Source organism: Zootoca vivipara, chromosome 1 (assembly GCF_965207765.1).
Source record: "Zootoca vivipara chromosome 1, rZooViv2.hap1.1, whole genome shotgun sequence".
Classification (NCBI taxonomy): domain Eukaryota; kingdom Metazoa; phylum Chordata; class Lepidosauria; order Squamata; family Lacertidae; genus Zootoca; species Zootoca vivipara.
In genome coordinates, this window is record NC_142582.1 from 84,797,048 (window position 1) to 84,817,125 (window position 20,078).

At 45.5% G+C, this 20,078-nt stretch overlaps 1 protein-coding gene across 3 annotated transcripts in view; it reads left to right on the forward strand.

Annotated features, from left to right (window-relative positions):
* MAPK8IP1 (mitogen-activated protein kinase 8 interacting protein 1) overlaps positions 1-20,078 on the forward strand; it is a 60,884-nt gene that overhangs the window by 31,008 nt on the left and 9,798 nt on the right. For all 3 annotated transcript variants that reach the window (XM_035115727.3, XM_035115700.3, XM_088669301.1), the window contains 5 exons: positions 4,543-4,776; positions 14,963-15,044; positions 16,417-17,292; positions 18,629-18,704; positions 19,848-20,020. In XM_035115727.3, the coding sequence (XP_034971618.2) occupies positions 4,543-4,776; positions 14,963-15,044; positions 16,417-17,292; positions 18,629-18,704; positions 19,848-20,020 (1,441 nt within the window). The remainder of the gene's footprint in view (positions 1-4,542; positions 4,777-14,962; positions 15,045-16,416; positions 17,293-18,628; positions 18,705-19,847; positions 20,021-20,078) is intronic.

The window sequence follows — 20,078 nt, forward strand, 5'->3', positions numbered from 1 at the left end:
CACAGAAGCTGGTGGGCTCTTTTCATTAGAAGCTTTGAAGCAGAGACCAGAAAGCCACCTCTGAGGGATGTTGTAGTGGTGCCATTCCTGCATTGGTAGCGGGTTAGACTGGATGACCATTGGGTTCCTACCCAGGACTGATCCTATGACTGCACACACACTAACCTTCTTGTAGCACAAATATGTTTTTCTCAATCTGGAATCATTCATGTTTGCTCTCAACATGCTGTTTTCAATCTAGATTGATTCTAGATACTACCATCTTACAAGGGTGGGTGTGGTTACTTGATATAAAAACCTTCTCCCTGATTACATCATCCATGCTTTTCCTCTCTACACATGCCCCAGGTGAATGAAGAAGGAAATGGTTATTGCCACCTTAGTGCAATGAGCTTTTATTTTCAGAATGACAGTTTTCCAATAAGCACTTTTCAGGGGCAAAATATATACACAATAGATCTGGTTTGTGTGCGGACAATGTAGGAAAAACAACCCAGTCTATGTAGGGAAAACCATGTTAGGAAAACAACTCGGTCTCTGTTGATTCTAGAATAAATTTTTGGGTGTACACAGCCTAAGATTCTTACATGTGATCATCTTGCCAAAGAAAAACCCTTTGCTAAAATGCCCAGTAAGCCTGAATGCCAGAATGTGACAGCTGATGGATTAGTTTCAACACACACTGACATCTCCACCAGAGCCACATTGCTTTGACACCCTTTCAGAGTTCAAGCCCACTACAGATGTTCTGAAGCAGACTTGGGACAGAATGGCTGTCTGAGACATATGCTAACAGAATTGGGACAGACGGTGTCAGGCAGACGAAGGGATGGTAGGTTTTCAAATGACTGACTAGAAATTTATAACTTTCTGTGTTTGCAGTAGCAGAACTGAAAGGGATGGCTAGCACCAGTACGCTTTTGTGCTTTGCTCTGTATAAATGTGTGTTCTTAAAAATCCATGTGATAGGTTGAGGCTCGGGAAGGTGGGTTAGGAAAAATGGGCTTTAAAGGAGGGGAGCAATGGACAGAGGTATCTCAGAGGTTCCCCACTGCTGCTATAGCTGGATATATAGGTAAATAATCCTGAACACTGCCCATATCAAGCTATACAGTTGCCAATTTTTAGGGCCTTGTTTTGTCTAACATTGTTTTACTGCCTCCCACAATGGAAGCTAGTTTGTGAGGTTGTGGAGCCACTCTGTCATACTGCACTGCAAAGTAAGTTTGAAGAGTTTGCCATGCTAGTGAAAAGAAGTGAAATGCTGGGGTGGTAATCATTGTCCCACATTTTAAACCTTCAATTTTGTTTATACCAGTTAATTGGGAAGGACCATAAAATAATTACAATGCAGTTTTGAAAGCGATTCATTATTGCATGTGGCCTGTTCTCCTCTCTTGGCACACACACTCCTTTCCAGGCCTCCAACATTTCTGGATAATGGATCTCTCCAGACAGGAACTTGATGCTGCGCTGTCTATTACTTCATAGTGCACCTGCCATTCTTAAGTGCACCATGTAAAGTAGACAGCTTGATGATCCCCAGCCCAGCTCCCCAGAGGCAAGCAGTGACTGCTCATGCATATGAATGCACTAAAGATGTGTGCTGTATCATCAGGAATAAATAGGGGTTTGGAAGAGGAGGAAGAACTGAGAATGGAACTCGGATCTACTTACGTAGAGGAAAGACTGAACTTTTCCGCTGATATGATTCCAACATGGTATCAGGAACGCAGGCAAAAATAAGGAGGTTTTCTCAGTGAAAAATACTCAAAATTGTATTCTGATTAAAGATAAATGGTGCTATGGAAGGATGGTGAAGCTAGAGTGATAGAGCTAAGCACACACAAAAAAAGTTTGCGAAGAACCTTGAGTTGTAGTATTTCGTTGGCCTTGCTATGCCATTAAACCCCAGGGAGGAGAAGAAAAAGAAAAGTCTGAATGATCTGTTGTCTATGGAAATCATGATGCAGCAATTCTTAGTGCAGCTTCAGTGAGCTGCATATTATTAAATCTATACTTACGAAGAACATAAATCTAGAAAATGGATCACAAATCAAGGCCGGACAATTGAGAGAAAAGTGCAGCTCTCCTTGTAAGGCAAACTAGGAACGGCACAAAAGTAAGCATTTATAACAGGGATGGAGAACCTGTGTGCCTCCGGATGTTGGGCTCCAGCTTCCATCAGCCTCAGCTAGCAAAGTAGTCAGGGATGATGGGAGTTGGAGTCCAACAGCATCTGGAAGGCACACAGATTTCCCTTTTGTAATTTGAGAGATTATGTGGTATATAGTATGCCTGCATCTTACACACATTTAAAATGCACAATTTCACCTATACACAGGCAGGGTGGAGTTTCTCCCACAAGAGCCTGTGGGATGTCCTGCAAGATTTTATGAGAGCTTCCCTATCATTCCCAGAGCCAGTGGACTGAGTGGGCCTTGCTGAGAAGGAAGGCCAAGAGCTTAAAATCTCTTTTTGCATGGGGAACCCCAAGCATACCAAGAGCTTTTAAGGTCTCAGCCTTGCTTCCTAAGAGTGTTTGGGGGGAGACAAATCATGAATCTGTGGATTAACTCAGGATAACGCAGCAACAGGAGGAGGATCAGGGGAGAAGTGAAGCAGCCAGGCTTTTCTTTTTAGGTACCTGCACATTTTCTTGTGCTCTCTAAAACCATGGTTTGGTTGAGCATTATATGCAAATGAAGCCATTGTGTGGCTATAGATTTGCAGTGCGGTAAGTGGTCTTTAGGAATATGTGGTGGATAACATTGGCTCATTTCTTAGCTAGTAAACGTATTGATGAGAGAAAGAAATTTCCCTCAAGATCAGGGTGGCTATTGACCCAGAAGGAATGGGATTGTTTTCCAGAATATTATGGAGCTTGGCTCACTTGCTTGAATTACCTGGATCTATGTGTTCTGCAAAGACTCCCTTCACCTGCCACCTTATGTGTTCCGAGCAGTGTCAGGAGATGAAGTGTACGGGTGGTAGTCTGGGTATGTTTGGTATTAAGGAGTTAAAATCAATGTATCTTTGTCTTCTTTTAGCTCTTTGGTTTTAAGACACTCTGGGGCTTTTAAAAAATGGTTGTTCAGCTGTACAAATGGTTGGTTTCTTGTTAACTTAAAGCTCTTGTTACCTTAAAGACTTAAAGATTCCTCATTTACCACAGAAAGGCATTGAGAAAGATATTTCCTGTGTCATAGAGCGACCCAGTGTATAATATTTACATTTTCAGAATGATCCGTAGGCATTTCAGCGGAGACACTTTGGGGATTTGGTTTTGCTTACCACTGAATTCCTTATGAGTTCTAACAAGAGTTAGGAAAAATTGCCATGCCCAAATTGCCTTGCCATTACTTCCTTAAGCTATTCATATTCATTAGATTACTGCAACGTGTTGGGCTGCCTCTGAAGACTGTTCAGAAACTTCAGCTGGTGCAGAATTTGGCAGCCAGGTTCCTCATTGGGGCAAGACAGTTTGAGCATATTACACCAATCCAGTTTGAGCATATTACACCAATATGGAACTACTATAGGCACTCTCCAGTAGGTGGCAGCTGAGGTCAGGATCATTTTTTTGTTTTTCTAGAACTTGCCCTCTGCACCAGGGATAGGGAATCCATAACCCTCCAAATGTTTCTGGCTTACAGCATCCATCATCCTTGACGGGAGTTGGAGCATATAGAAGGTTACAGTTTTCCCCTTCCTAATCTACCCAAAATCCAAGTTCGGATTGCTTAGTTGCTAGAATTGTGACAAAATAGCAAGAGCATCTGTAGCTAAATTTTGGAAAAGGTTTTGTTTGGGCAACCTAGGCTATTGGTAAGTCAAAAGTCTGGCAAATAGCCTCACTTTGAAAGATTTCACATGAACAAGGATGTTCGTGGTCGAATGACTCCCTCATTGTATACAGTATGCACTTTAAACTTGTGCACATTCATTCTGCTGTATGTGCTTGGCAAAATAATTTCTAAAAATTAAAAAGGGGGTGGAAAGGGAGCAAGTGTCTAGGAAAAACAGACTTTGGCTATTGCACCTAATTTCTGCATACAGAAAACCAAGCATAGGACTGAGAAGGCTACATTAGAACCCTTTCCTCGATATCTTGTTTTCTTTACTCAGGGGTTCTTTGGATGAAGAAGCAGTCCCATCACATGAGCCTCCACCTGTATCCCAAAGTGGGGCAGTCCAGGCACAGGTTTACCACCTGAGAACTTTATCTGTATTTATTTCCCCGACTTTGTCCTGCAGAAATTATTTGTTAAACAGTGACTGGAGGGGGTGGGATTACGGTGTCCCAGTTATTTGTTAGGGCTGCTGCGAGGGGTGGTTTGTAACAGTTTTTGATGCAGTGACAAGTCGACAGCTTTGCTTCTAGGTGGCTTTGATTTGGAGCCTTGATGCCTTTTCACAAGGAGACGGTTGCTGCTGATGAAATGCGACTGCCTGACCCACCCTCCTCCGCTCCCTAGCCTTATTACTGCTCTCATTCTTTCTCTCTCTCCCTCCCTCCGTCCCTGTTTTATATCCTGGCAGAGCCATGTGAATCTGCAGACCAGTAGCGTTCTGGGAGTGGGTGGAGGGGAGGCCAGCCGGCTCCAGGCAGAGATGCTTCAGCTAGACCTGATTGATGCTACTGGGGACACCCCAGGCGATGAAGGGACAGCTCCTGAGCCGATCAAGAAGGAGCCCCCGCCAGTGACCATGGACACCTACAGACCCAAGCGGCCCACGACGCTCAATCTCTTCCCACAGGTGCCTCGGACACAGGTGAGTCCCTTGAGCGAGAAAGGGGGTGAGGTGGGTAGGGATCTGCAGGAGAGGGCAGGGCAGGAATAAGACAAGCACTGTGTCTTAGATCTGAAGAGACGTGTTTTGGATTGCTTTGTGATTGTTCCCAGTCACTGTCAAGGAGAAGAGGAGAGCTGATAGTTTCCCCCTGCAGAAATAAATCAGTGTCTGCAAAGCAAAGAAAGCTTTTTCACCTCCCTGAACTCAAACCTCACAATCTCTCCCCCCCCCCAATTAGCTGTGTTGCTTATGGACAAGAATGTGCTCTTAATTGGTGGGGGAAGCTGCCAGAGAGCCTTTGGGGTGTCTTGGAGCTCTGCATGCTTTATCTTTCCATGAAGTTTGTGAGATTCAGTGGTAGATCCTGGGATTAGAGGGTGGCAGGGGTAGGGAGACTGGGTTTCAGTGCTTGATTTCTGAATTGAGATGTTCTGGGGCTCAAACCACTGTGGACGTTATAGTCTTTAAGTAGGAAATGCTGCTGTACAATCCAAGATTGTGTGGTGTGTGCATGTGTGTGTGTGTGTGTCTTAGCTGTGAGAGGAATCTCAGAGGTTAACATTATTTCTGTTCAAAATGTGTTCTGAGTCTGATAGCCGACAGACTGTGGATTAGAATAAGTTTTAGTGAGTTAAGAAGGCATTTTGGAATGGACACTGTTTTGGGGAAGCAAGAATTACATCCCCAGAAATGAGACCATAGGGATAACATCCTGGAAGTGGTTAATCCCTTTACCAGGAGATGTTTGGCTGGAATAACAGCTCTGCGGGTGAAGGGAGGCTGTGTGCAGAGTGTTTGTGTGTGCAAGAGGGTGTGGGTGGAAAGAAAGAAACAGTTCATTCTCCTGCATGCTCAGTGGGGCTTACTCCCAGGTAAGGAAGTTAACACTTCCATATCCTTTTGCCTGGGAAGTATCAAACTGTTCCACATCTCTTCTGTGCATTCCCGTCCTCAAATGAGTCATGCAAATGCTAAATGCCAAGTTTCCTCTAGAAATTCTTGGCATGTATACCAGTGCCTTGTTGTTTAATTTATCCTGCGTTGAAATGGTTTATAATGCATTCAGTCCATGGTGACCTTCTCTTCTGTTGAATGGCTATAGAATTGTGCATTGTATTGTGCCTAAGGAATGAAGCTCTAAAAAGCACCAAGATTCTGGACTTCGCCCAGAGAATTGTGAGGCCATCTTTGGCCACGCAAGAATTGTCTATAACCTGTTGCGCCCTAGGAACCATTGTCAGGAAAGACATATCCCCTGAACAAGATTAGACACCTAACTGGGAATACTGGTTAGAATAACTTAGTATTAGTTCAAAGGGTATTTACTCAGAAAAGAACAGTGTGGGCACAGAAGAACCAAAATTACAGAGGGGCAGCCATGTTAGTCTGTTAAAGTAAACACAAAGAATCCTGCAGCACCTTAAAGACTAATGGAATTATAGTGGCATTAGTAGACTGTACCACACTTCATTACATTAAAGAAAACAAAATATTCCAGTTAGCTCTGATGGCTAGGTCATGGTGCTGATAATGCCAAGGTTGTGGGTTTGATCCCCATAAGGGCCACCTGCATGTTTCTGCATTGTAGAGGGTTGGACTAGATGGCCTTTGGGGTCCCTTCCAACTCTATGATTCTATGATTTGATGGTGGTGTAAGGAAGAGTACTTACTATGGGAAGCAATTTTACCAGGAAGTGGGGAGAGAACTTGCTGAAAGTATTCAAAAAGGAGCATTTATTAGAAGTAACAAAGAAATGTGTGAACAGCCCATTTTGGCTGTGTTGTGTGAAGTTTTTAACTTCCCTATATCTGCAGCATCCTTCCTCCATCTGAGAGCAGGAGTGTAGATTTCAGTGCTCCGTGCCGTAACTGTTCGCAGGCTAGCCACCTGCAATCTCTTTATCTGCCTCTCTGTTGTTTAGTCTATAAAGCAAGTAGGGTTCCACATGCAACAAGAGGCTATTTTTAATCGTATGCTGTTCTGGGATACTGGCTCCGCTTACTATATAAGAAGATTTTCCCCAGTGACGTTAGCAATGGAAAGTGCCCTGAAAGGCAGGTGCTGCTCTGTGCAGCAGATGGTGAAGACTGCATGTCTCTCTTTCTGTGTGTGTGTGTGTGTGTAGGTGGGGGCTGGGAATTGGTACCATTATGCAATTGACAATAGAGGCTATTAAAGCTCCAGCTGAAGAGCTGAATGACTTGGGCTGGAGAAAAAGGGGACAAGGATAGAGCCCTCTTATCCAACTTTTGCCAACCTGGTGTAACTCCCAGCTTGGCCATACTGACTAAGGTTGATGGGACTTTGTAGTCCAGAACACCTGCAGAGTACCAGGTGGGCCAAAGCCACTCTCATCACAGCTGCGCCTCCAACTTCCATAGGAGAGTGAAATTGGAAAACACCTACTGTCATAGTCTCATGCACCCTGCAACGTTCCCTCTGGCACCCAGGATCATGTGTAGCTCGGCTATACCCTGAAATTTCCACAAGAGATACTCCACTTGTTGACTTTAGCGCTCAGTGCCAGCAGTTTTGAGCTCTGTCTTAGAACCAAATAAGGTGAGATAGAAGAATAGCCATGTTTGAATTTTCACAGCAAATTCACCTGTGGAGACAGCCATTATGATGAAGACCACAATGCTGGCTGAAAGATGAATCCTTGAGCAGGACATATTGGGAAAGGTGCCCTATACAGGCACCCAGTGCAATTCCCAAAGAATAGTTGTAATACTTTGGGTTCCCATACAGCCGCTGAGCTGTTGCATTTTGCCCTATCTGCATCTTCTGGACCCTCTTCGAGGGCAGCTCCATGTTGAGGGCATTGCAGTAATTCAGTCAGGAGTCTTCCAGAGCATGAATAACAGTAGCTAAGTTATCCCAATTCAGGAACAGCCATAGGTGATGAACCAGCTATAGCTAAGGGGGGACAAGTTCCCCCAGTATTTCTGATGGAAGGGCCTGGACCCCACAAAGTTATGTGTGACACGCATGCACACCATGGGGCATGCTTGCGTCATGCACACAAGCCACGGGGTGCCTGCACGACACATCAGCAGCACACCTTGGGGCGTGCGCAAATGACACCAGCACACTGTGAGGTGTGTGTACACACTACGAGCATGCCGTGGGGCATGCTGATGTCATGGGGCCCTGGGGTCCCTCAATTATGGGGGGAAAGTGGCAGCCCTGGCTGGGCATGTGCACGCTTTGCCTTCCTGGACATCCAGTCTCGACTTAGAATCAAGGAGCACTGCCTGCTCCATATCAGTGAGTGTGAATCCCTCTAGAACAGGTTGCTTACCCTGTTCCTGGACATAGGAACCACCTCCCATCTTGTCAGGATTCAGCTCCAGTTTATTAGTTCTCATCCAGCCCTTGACTGCTGCCAGACTTTGGGCTTCACCTGACTCAGATGGTATAAACAAATAGAGCTGGGTGCCATCCACAAATGAATGGATCTTTTCACCCAGCAGTTTCATATGTGTTTTAAAAGTGTGTGTGTGGGGGGGGACAAAGTAGGTGCTTGGTGATGAGCCAAAAATTACTCTGCAGATAGCAGAACCATCACAATACAGTGCTCCCAACTCTGAGTTTGCAGGGCTGCTCCAGGAATATACCATGGCCTCTGGTATCTAAAGCTGCTGAGAGATCCAGGAGAACCAAGAGGGCTCCACCTCCCCTGTCTCTGTCTTGGTAGAGGGGCTGATGAAGGGGCTAATCTGTCTGACCCCTTCATGATGGATGAAGGAGCTGATCTGACTTACATTACCAAGACTTGGGTGAGTGAGCTGGGTGGGCCTGACCTTACCCGGCTGTGCCTGTCTGGGTACCTGGTACAGCACCAGGCTGCGGGGAGTGTGTTGTTGTCCACAAAAGCACAATCTCCTTTTCCAGAAACCTCTTGATCTTGGGATGGGGTCCAAGGTCTGCCCCCGGTGTTGGGCCAGAGAGACAGTATGTTTAAAGGAGACAAAAATATTATTCTTGCAGTTTGCACATGCATACTATCACTCAAACACATACTGATATACTATATTTCTTTTAAATAGAAGGGAGGTGGGATTTCCAGTGCAAGATGCTGAATCACCAGTGTAACGTTAATACAAGCTTACTGCTGCAGGAGAATGAGGGTGGTCTTGGGGAGCAAAAAAATGAGGGTTATGATGCCACTCACTGAGAGTCTGCGAGAACAAGGCTTTTTTAGGCCAAGGCAGGCCAAGAAGGCAGTGCGGTCCTCTAAGGTGAGTCCCCCACCCTCCCAATAGCTAACAGTTGCTTTCTGTTTCCAACTCTTCCCTTGGAGAAGGAATTTCAAGTTTGGGCGCAGGAAGAGCGTTGTGTGGGGAGGGCAGTCCTCACAGGTGTGAGTGTGCTGAGTGATTTTGACTTGTCCGCGTTTTGCTTCTGCATGTGGGAGTGGATAGGTAGAAGAATTCACAGAAGGCTATGTATGGCAGGTACAAGCAGCCATAGGTGTTGGGGGAGTAATGAAAATTAAAGAGCTGTAGGGGTGTTTATGAACTAGGTGAGTAATATTCATAGAAGTTAAATATGGCCCGGAGTAAGCGGTGATCTCACTTGCTCCCCACCCACCCACCCCAAGTGCCAGGAAGAGCCAACAGCAATGAGTAATTTCCCAGATAATAAAGGTGGCAATTTACCTCATGGGTGGGTGCCTTGACTTGCTGTTTTAATGTACTTTTCCCTGAGAGCGAAAGCTGAATATGTCTCCAGACTGACTTGAACTCTCATCCTGTTGGTTTTGCCTGTTCAGGAGCAACAATAATGGCGAAATCTGGATGCTAAGATTGTCCGTTTCCAAAGGAACAGGCAGGAGTTTCCAGGGCACTTAGCTATGTCAGCAGCAGACCTCTCTCCAAGCTATTTCTGCTGCTCTGTCAGTCCAGCTATATATCTGATTCTGGGCAGCCAAAGGCTGGCACTGAGAGCTAGAGTCTGCAAGTAACCCTTTCAGGCCTGGAATTTCCTGAAAAGGCCTATAAGAGCTGTAACCCAGATCACAAGATCTTATTCCTATCTGGGCAGAGTCTCACTTTGCCGACTACCATTTTCTTCTTCACACATGGGTCGGAGGAATATGGCATTATTTTCGGGAAGGAGACATAGAAACAGCCATGGTCCAAACTAGTTCCAGTGCAATGCTCTGCATTCATGAGTTTTCTCCAGACCTGGTTTCCGGACATAGCATCATCAGTCAGCAATATGTATGATTTATCTGTTCAGACAAAATACTTTCAGGCACATGAATGCATGCAGTCAGTGCTGGAATAATCATGTGGAGAGAAATCCTAGTTCCAATTTCATTTATTTATTTAGATCTACCCTTTAACCTTGTTCACACACTTCATGGGCCAGTATTGCTGATATGCTTATCATCCCAGCATCCAATAAAAAGGAATGTGTTCTTAACATGTTTATATGTTTGCTGTCTTCTGTACTGTACCTGCACCTGCACCTGATTAGTACATTTTTAGAATTAACAATAATTTCCCTGATTCCAGATTGGTTCTGAGAGTGCTATAAGAAAGCATGTTTTATTTTATTATGTTAAAGCATTTAGAAATTGCTTAATGTTTTTAAAATCTCAAAGCAGTACGCAACTTAAAAACAACATCATTAAAACAGAAATACAGCATATTTGTTCTGTGAACTGCCCTAAGACCTCCAGGTATAGGGCAATATATAAATAAAATAAATAATAATAATTAGTAATAATAATAATAATACCAGTAAAACTAGTATAAAATGAAGAATTAATGCTAATGAAGACAGGGTCAAATAAGTTAGAGAAAGCCTGGAAAAAGCTCCACCTTTGTCAGAAGCTAATGATGGTTGCTGCTTCACATGTGGCAGAGAGAAGCAGCCCTAAGGAAACATCGGGTGAAAGGTGTGTTCATAGAGAGGTTTCTTTCCTCAGTTGGCTAGAATTCCTCATTTTCATTACAGTCCCCTTTTCACATTAATAATAAGCATATGTTCACCTCCTACATTGCAATTCTTGGATGCTGCATTTGTCTCCTCCAAAGTCCCTTTCAAGTAATCTAATAAATCGGAAAGATCACAACAGATATCTTTGTTTTCTAATGTATGTGCAAAGTTTTATCTTCAGCGTTCCCTGTTTGGTGTTTCATAGACTTTATCTCATGTCAACTACCATTGATAGCTGTACCATTAAATCCAAATCGCTCTCCCTGCTAGAAACACTCAGTTGCTCTAAAAGGAGTATGCTTGCTGGGCAGTGTGTCAAAATGTCCTGGTGCAGGAAGGATCTTTTGACACTGCATCAGAAGCATCATTGTTTTGCAGTGCAGAGCAACTGGATTGTCAAAAGGCCATAATGATAAGCATCCAGCTTCCAGCTCATCCCTCTCCCTCAGACTTTACAGCACTTGCTCTTGCGCTGATTGCAAAAACCAGCTCCTCTCCTCCTCCTCCTCCTCCTCCTCCTCCTCCTCCTCCTCCTCCTCCTCCTCCTCCTCCTCCTCCTCCTCCTCCATAGCATCAAGCTCCTACATCATTATGCGTGTGCCATTTTGAGGGATATTCTTCGTTTGTGCTGCTGTGGTTTGGTGGCCGAAAATCTTGACAGTTGTCACAGGAATGGACAGCTTTGCGGGGGACAGTGAATGTGATTCTTAGTAATTCCCTGTCATGAAACCAGACGCCGTGTCTTCTTCCAGCAACTCTTGGCCAATGTTCCTATCTCCAAACACACCCAACAAGCTGCAGCAGAAATTGCAGAGTCAGCAAGGGCAGGATGAGTGAAGGACCTTATACCACTAGTGTCAAGGATCATGGGTGGAGGAATAACCTATGTTATAAGCTCTTCAGGAACAGGGAGTCCTACCCCTCTCCAGATCACGAGAGCTTCGAGTCTTTTGTCTGTGGCACATCATGCAGAATGCCCTCAATCACCATATTGAGATGGTTGCATAATGCCTCCAAAGAGCTCTGTTCATTCCTGTCACAAGTGTATGATCTCATAATCCCATTCTCTGGTCATCTCAAGTGTGTGTGTGTGTGTGTGTGTGTGTGTGTGTGTGTTGGGGTAGAAGCCGTTTCCTTTTCCGCTAGCCCCTCCTCTGGACATGCATTGGCAGAAATGGTTGCTGTTCAGGCAGCTTGAAGCTTGTGCAATTGCCACCGGGAGCCACGCAGAGGCAAATGGGGACATGGGTTCCTTTGCCCCAGCACAAGAGCAGCTTTCAAAGCTACGTTGACAGCTAGTGGCAGCCTCTCCCTTTCGTTGGCTGCAGAGAGGACAGTCTCTTGGGACAGTACATCCCATTGCCCTCCCTTCTCTTCCTGCCTCTGCGTACTGCTTCATGCAGGTCCCGGGGCATTCCTTTCATACTGAAATCTAGCAGCACGCCAGGGAAATAAAGTGGCTAGGAAACAATGCTTTAAGTCTCCAAGGCCTAGGAAACTTCTAGCTGCAGGTTTAATTTTGTTTTTTGGGGGGATATTGGGAGGAGCAAATGAAGGATTCCAAAAGGGCTGCAGAGGGGATTTAGGCTTGAGCAAATGCAGCTAAGAAAAGAATTTAACATAGAAAAAATAATCCAGTGTCAGCAAATTTAGCAAAATGGGGACTGGGAGCAGCAAATGAACAAGGGGACACATGAAATGGCTTTTAAATAAATTTGGGGGTGTTGTTCTGGAGTCCATCAGAAGTTTGCTTTTATGTTCATTGTTTTTGTTCAGAAAGTTAACCATCGGTGCAAGTATGTTTCCTTGTCCTTGCCTCTCCCGTTGTACATATGGTGGTTTTCTTACGTGAATCCATTTAGAAATGTTATATGCTGCCCTTCTACAAGCTTAGCGTTCAAGGTACACCTTCCTTCCGCTTGGCCTGTGAGGACTGAGTGGCCCTGGGGGCCTGTTTAAGATACCCTTTTGCAGGAGACAGTGCTTTTTAACTCAGCAGCAGAGGAAGAGCATTCTCTGAAGCTGCTTCCTGTAACATTCCCCTCCGCTTCGGAGGTGAAGAAAGAATGGAGGGCATTGTGCCAACGGAAAGCAAGGACCTCCCTGGTAGAGAAATGGCCAGAGAGTCTGGTGGTACCAGGGCTGAGCCAAAGCAGCCTCTGGGAGTAGCTCCCTGAGAGACACAAAGGGGACTGAGGCAGCTAAAGATGGGTTAGTGGAGAGACCCTGCTTGCCTCTGACACAGTACATGGCAGCGTCACTGGGCACAGGCTTCCCAATCCTTTAATTCATGATAGCCAAGGAATTATGATAAGCACAGAACGAATCTAAACCGTGAAAGATCCCTGAAACGAGATGTATAGAATTAAAGTGAAGAATATAAATTATAGTGAAGCTAAACTAATTGATGTATAAATACTCAAAGAACATAAATTACTCAAAGAAACCTTAATGAGTTGCCGGCTAAAAGTCTCATTTCACTGTAAATGATCTATCAGTTTCCTCAGAAGGAGAAAGGAACTTATAACATTCGTAAAGACTCAAGGTCACTTATCAACTATTCAAGATAAGGGGAGGATTTATGAACTTTAAGAAGAACTAAAGTTAGTTTTAGTTTTTAGTTCTTTGAGTAATTTATGTTTCTTGAGTAATTTATGTTCTTTGAGTATTTATGCATCAATTAGTTTAGCTTCACTATAATTGATATTCTTCACTTTAATTCTATACATCTCGTTTCAGGGATCTTTCACGGTTTAGATTCGTTCTCTGCTCATTGTATCCCCGTGGTTGTCTTTTTTGCTATCAAGGAATTATGATATATTCAAATATCTGAAGGGCTGTCACATGGATGATGGAGCAAACTTGTTTTCTGCTGCTACCAGGGGAACTCAAACTTCAGATTACAATAATTCAGATTCAGATTACAATAAAGGCGATTTCAACTAAACATAAGGAGGAGCTTTCTCACAGTAAGAGCTGCCTCAACAGGTGGACTCATCTCATTGGAGATTTGGAGGTTGGATGGCCATCTGTCGGGGATTTTTAAGCTGTGATTCCTTCTTTGCAGGGGGTTGGACCACATGGCCCTTGGGGTCCTTTCCAACTCTACAATTATAGGATTCTATGCTTCATAGGCTGTGCACCTTTAAAAAGCACACGCCCTTCTCATAAAATTGTGCTTTAATGTCTGGTACTTAAGTGAATGTCTTGCTCCATGGCCTTATCCAATTAATAATATTATTTTTGATAGGGTCTCTGTGTGAAATACAGTGGATACATGGTTGCTGCCAACCTGTGTCTCTCCTCCCACCCAGAAACTGAATCTCCCTGGTAAAGTTTGGGAAGACAAAAGCACACTGGGATGTGAACATGGTGCCTTCCAGATGTTGTTGGGACTCCCAAGTCTCATCATTCAACTAACATGGCTAAGGGATAAGAGATGATAGGAGTTGCCATCCAGCAACCTCTGCAGAGCACCACCTTGACTCACTCTGGGCTGCTGCTTTGGAGGGGATGGAGAAATGCCAGGAGCTACACTGTAAAATGCAGCTCAGCCCATTGTGGCAGCAGTGTGTTAGAATGCCTGAAATTCTTTGACTAATGGGAACAATGGCTCATCCACATTTACGTTTGCCCTGCCACTTCCCCCTGGGAAAACCTGTGATTCAGCAGTGAATCGGAACAAACAGCAGTCAGGTTTTCCACAGAGTGCTGTTTGCTCTGATTTAGCACTAAAGAGATAGCTTTCCAGGGCAAAGGCAAAACTGCTTGGAAACAGGATGAACAGTAGTGTGAGAGAAAGAGAGAGCATTTGTGTGATTCAGTCTCCATGCAGCAGCGAAGCACAAGTGAATGGTACCCGTAAATGTGACATTTTGCTTCATTCTGACGAAGGCTTGGGGGGCATTTTCTCTCCCCCCCCCAACCCCAGGCCCCATGCCTTGCTCCATCTCCTCTCCTTTTACCCTTTTCTCCCAACTGCTTCCATGTGGACCTGGCCTACAGTGGTTCTGGCATCTGCGGCTGCAGCAGCAGCAGCAACAGATGGATTTAGCTGTTGAATCCCTATCAATGCACACAGACAATAGCCGGCTGGTGGGGGGGGGGGAAGCAGCAGGGCCATAGGCTGGAGTTGGGGGGGGGGTTGATGGGGCCCCCTTTGTGCCATGCGCCGTTTACCCTTGCAGCTCAAGGCCGCTTTGTTCTTTTGCTCAGGACACTCTGAATAACAACTCTCTGGGGAAAAAGCACAGTTGGCAGGAGCGAGTGTCCCGGTCGTCATCCCCTCTGAAAACTGGTGAGTTCATCTCTGTACAGCGACTGGTTCTCTTTCTATCTTTTTCCTCCCCCCTTTTTGCATGATGGTACATTCTCTGGCACTTGGACCTTCTCACTACATCCTTCTAATGTGTTTTCACTTTGGCCTGCATCTTGAAACGGATGCCATAGTTTTATTAATTGACTGGTGGTACACGAGCCATGGGGGGGGGGGCGGTTTGACTTTTCCTGCCTGCTCTCCTTCAGAACAGGCTTATTCTAAAAATCCAAGACCAACTCACAATGTGGCTCTTGTTACATCAGCTCAAGACAATCTGTGGCAAAAGAGCTAGCGTGATAAGGTTGGGTGCAAGTGCTGGAACTGGGTTCAAAAAGCCCCGTCAGACAAGGCACTCAATAGATGGTCTGAGAAATTAACTCTCTCAGTCCAACTGAAGTGAAAACAACATGAACAACATTCTGGGGTCCTTGAAGTAAGGGGAGATATCAAATTAATAACAACACTTGGGGAGGAATCCAGTGTCCTGCTAAAACTAAGTTCTGTCAGTGAGAGCGTTTCTGCTTGCCCAGTGGAATGATCTGCCCCCTCATCCTCCTCTATGCTGTTCTGCTTGGTGGACATACCAATCTCTCCTCTGCTTCTGCTGCATGCGGTTCTGAGGGTTCTCCCAACCCTCCTGAGCAGATTTAGGGAACGTGGGGAAGAGAGTTCTGTTGCACTAGCAGGACACATTGTGCTGGCTTCTGCTTGCACAATAATTTAGTTGAATCCGGCCCTCGGGGCGAGATTTAACTAATGAGCCCTGTGAGCAGAAGCCTGGGCAAGGACTTCCAGTAGTGCAACAGAGCTCCCCACCCCACCCTCCCCACTCTCACAAAATTGGCTCTGTGGAAGTCAGGAGACAACCTCTGGAACAGTACATGGGAGGAGGAGAAAGCAGATATTACATCAGGCAAGCAGAAAGACTTGTGCTGACAGAGCAATCTGCTTAGTGTGCTACATTGAATTCCTTCTCTCATAAGATCCTTGTGGTCCCTGGAAACTAGTTCCTTTGTTATTCGTTCCAGTTTTGAACTTGCCAATTCCAAAGATTGGCCATTCCAGTTAGAAGATTTTATAACAACTTTGGGATGTGAATGGTAATACTTAGGACTTGGTATACCAACTCTGCTTATTATTGGCCCTGACTATTGTAATGCCCCACAGGCCCCACCAAGTGAAACAGCTCCTCTCAGTTCCTTAGATTCAGTCCCTTGGTTGACTGGACTTCACAACAGCTGCTTTTGCCACCGTTCTGAATTAACTGTGTTGAGATGTACCCAGACACTGTTGTCCTCGTTCCATTGGCTGGCTGACATAAGTTCTCTAACCCCACTTTACCCACCCTTAGGTGAGCAGACCCCTCCCCATGACCACGTTTGCCTGAGTGATGAGGTCACTCACCAAAACAGCACAACCTCCACCAAAGATCGGGGCACATCCACGGAGAGCCCGTGCCGGCGTACGGCTGCCACACAGATCGCACCAGCCTGTGTTGCCTCCTCCCGGGCACCAGAGAAACAGCAGGTTGCCAACCGCCCCCCTCCACAGAACCCCACCGTTGTAGTAGTGACACGGGGGCCAGAAGCTTATCGGGACCGCATTCGCTACCAGACAGATGTGAGGCTGGAGGCTACTGAGGAGATTTACCTCACACCAGTGCAAAAGAATTCTGACCCTCTGGAGTCTGAGAAGCCATTCATGTCACAGTCCAGTGATAACCGGATGTCCATCAGCTCTGACATAGACACTTCCAGCTACCCACAACTGGCAGGAAAGCCTAACACCTCAATCAGCGAGGAGGATGAAGTGCTGGACTACCTGTCATCACCTGACAAAATGAACGCACCAAGGACTGTGTATGGCAGCAGCAGCAATGGTGGCTACCGGCCCTGTCATAGCCGCCAGAGGGCATCCGTGAGCTCCGACACCAGTGCCCTTTCCTACGATTCGGTCAAATACACTCTTGTGGTAGATGAGGACGTGCAGCTGGAACTCGTAAGCCTGAAACAGTGTTACTCGGGTTACAGCGACGAGAGCGATTCAGCCACTGTCTACGACAACTGTGTCTCCTCACCCTATGAGTCAGCCATTGGGGAGGAGTATGAGGAGGATGCCCTGAAACGTGACTCTGTCTGTCTCTCTGAGGACTCCACCCCTGAGGCAGACATCCATTTCTCCAAGAAGTTTCTCAACGTCTTCATGAGCGGACGGTCACGCTCCTCCAGTGAGTGCTGGGGCAAATTCCAGTATGAGCATTGGTACTGGAGCGGGGAGAGGAGGGACCTGAAATTTCACAGCATATCATAGCAGATTTCACTTGCTCAGTAATTAAAAACCCAGTGCCTTTTTTTTGGGGGGTGGTGGTTTACAAGGAAGCTGTTGGTGACCAAAGGTGACCTCAGACCTTAGAGCAACTTGGATGTGTAGTTCAAGAAAATGTCAAATATGCTCAAGAGCAGCTTTTTCCAACTGGGTTTCCCTCCAGACACTTTAGACCAGGCATCCCCAAACTTCGGCCCTCCAGATGTTTTGGACTACAATTCCCATCTTCCCCAACCACTGGTCCTGTTAGCTAGGGATCATGGGAGTTGTAGGTCAAAACATCTGGAGGGCTGCAGTTTGGGGGTGCCTGCTTTAGACTATGATTTGGTTGTGATAGCTTGGGCTGATGGGAGCTATAGTCCAAAACCTGCCATGGCATAATACTTTCTCAGAACTCAATAAATCAAGATTGGGACAATTTATTGAAAGAAATATGACATGGGTATTGTTGGCACACATGTTTCTTTTGTCCCACTATCACCTCTGGCCAGCAGGGTTTTAGAAACACTTCAACGCCCTGAAAAACCTGTTTACCAGAGATGACAGTGAGAGGAGTGTAAACACTATGGGGGACTTTCCGTTCCTCATATCACCTCCGACACTGAAGGAAAAGAAGTATGTATCCAGTCCTTTTATCTGCTCCATAAGAAGCTACCAGCTCAGTCAATTGGTTGTTTTCATGTAGCTGCTCATTAAGAGACCAAAATATGCTAGACCTTTTTGACTGGCTTTTTCTCTAGTAGATTTCTGCAGGAAATCCTTGGGCTACTGTCATTGAATTGAGGCTTACATTATGTTGAGTTTTGGAACCCATCAATTTCTGCCACATTTGCAGGAAGTGTGGTGAGGCTGGCAGGGCAAAGCTTTGGCTAACTTTATTGAGAGCACAACACCATGTTGTTCTCCCAACTGGATATGCTGTGAAATAGTGGCTCCTGTCAGAACTTACAACAATGAAACACACCCACCCAGAATGTTGTCATTGGTCAGGTCATGTGTCAGTTTCAGAAACTTCCTCTCTGTATCGCATTGTTCGCATTGTTCCATTGTACCTACACGAGAGCAGCTACTCATGCATAGAATTCCCACTCCTCACAGAGAATCTTTGCCCACCAATTGAAATTAGGAAGCTGTGCAGTTCTGATTTGGCAAAACAGGTTCCAGAAAACAGTTGACTTCATTGCTTGAAGATGAGAGTTATTGGGTGGCTATAGTATTTTCCCCCACTTCATTTCCAGGTGCCGAATCATTTGGTCTCTTCTCTTGTATTATCAATGGGGAGGAGCAAGAGCAGACACACCGAGCAGTCTTCAGGTGAGTGCAGATAAAACCTTTTGCCCCAGAATCCTCCCACCCACCCAAACAGTGGTATTTTCCAACCTGTGACCACCTGAATTGCAGAGATGTCTTCTAAGGCATAAGGTGTCTTCAGTGGCCTTGATATATGGATCTCAGTTTGTGGTACAGATAGAAAAACATACTTGAAACTGGACTCTCACCCATGGAAGGTTTTCAATTACAGTAAACATCCAGGGTTGCCTATATTGGACATTGGTTGTGAGGATTTGTTAAGCCAGGGGAGAAATTGTTCTTCAGAGCTTATGTATGCTTGATTTATAGGGTGCAAAAGAGTTGCCCAAAGTACCGCAAACTCCATTCGTAATGTTAGGCCTTGAAAGTTACTGGACCAATACCCAAAATCCATTATGCCTGGTTGAGTCACCAAGAAGTCTTCCTCACAGTGGCCCTCACTATTGCAAAGCTGAATCCAGAGAATAAACACAGCCCCTCTAACATTCATTCCCTTGGTTATAACAAAGGATTGATTATTCCTTAGATTTATTGAGCCATCCTCACCAATAGCTCCAACCAGGGATAAACCAAAAGAAAAGTTTGACAATTCTTGAAATATTCTAGGTAGGTAGTTCGTAATGACCCTTGCCTTAACTTGTGGTTCTTGGCATGGGCTACTTGTTCCAGAAACATGGCCTGCATGTGAAGCTTTCACATACACGAGGAACTGCTTAGCAACAAGATGGAGTTCTAGCCTTGTTCTGTACCCTAGGATTGTGTGGCTAGCCTAGGATATGGCAGGCTAACATTGCATATTCATTGTTGCGTTTTCAGTGGGGTAGCAGCTGAGGAACAGCATATGGCAGTTTGAAGTAGCTACTTTTGCGGGGGGGGGGGGGAATTACCTATGGAGAAGTAGCCCCTTCAGTCTTCCATGAGTAGCTCCTCTGAGGTGGCACCACTCATGTGTGAAATTATTTGCTAAGCCAAGCCTAGAGAAATAACACCTGTGCCAACATGCAGGCACTTTTCGTCTGGTGTGCCAGCAGTGAGAGTTTGGGCCGCTACCTTTTGACCCCAATACATAATTTTCTGCAGGTCTCTTTCTTTGGGCTTGTATCTTCAGAGCTTTAGTTAGAAAAATGTCCATGTTTTTCTCCTCAGGTTTGTGCCTCGTCATGAAGATGAACTGGAATTGGAGGTCGATGACCCTCTGCTGGTGGAGGTTCAGGCAGAAGACTATTGGTATGAGGCTTATAATATGAGGACAGGGGACCGGGGCATCTTCCCTGCTTACTACGCAATTGAGGTCACCAAGGATCCAGATCATATGACAGGTACTCAACCCATCAATGGCTCTGCTACTCACACATATCTGGCTGCTTGTACCCATTC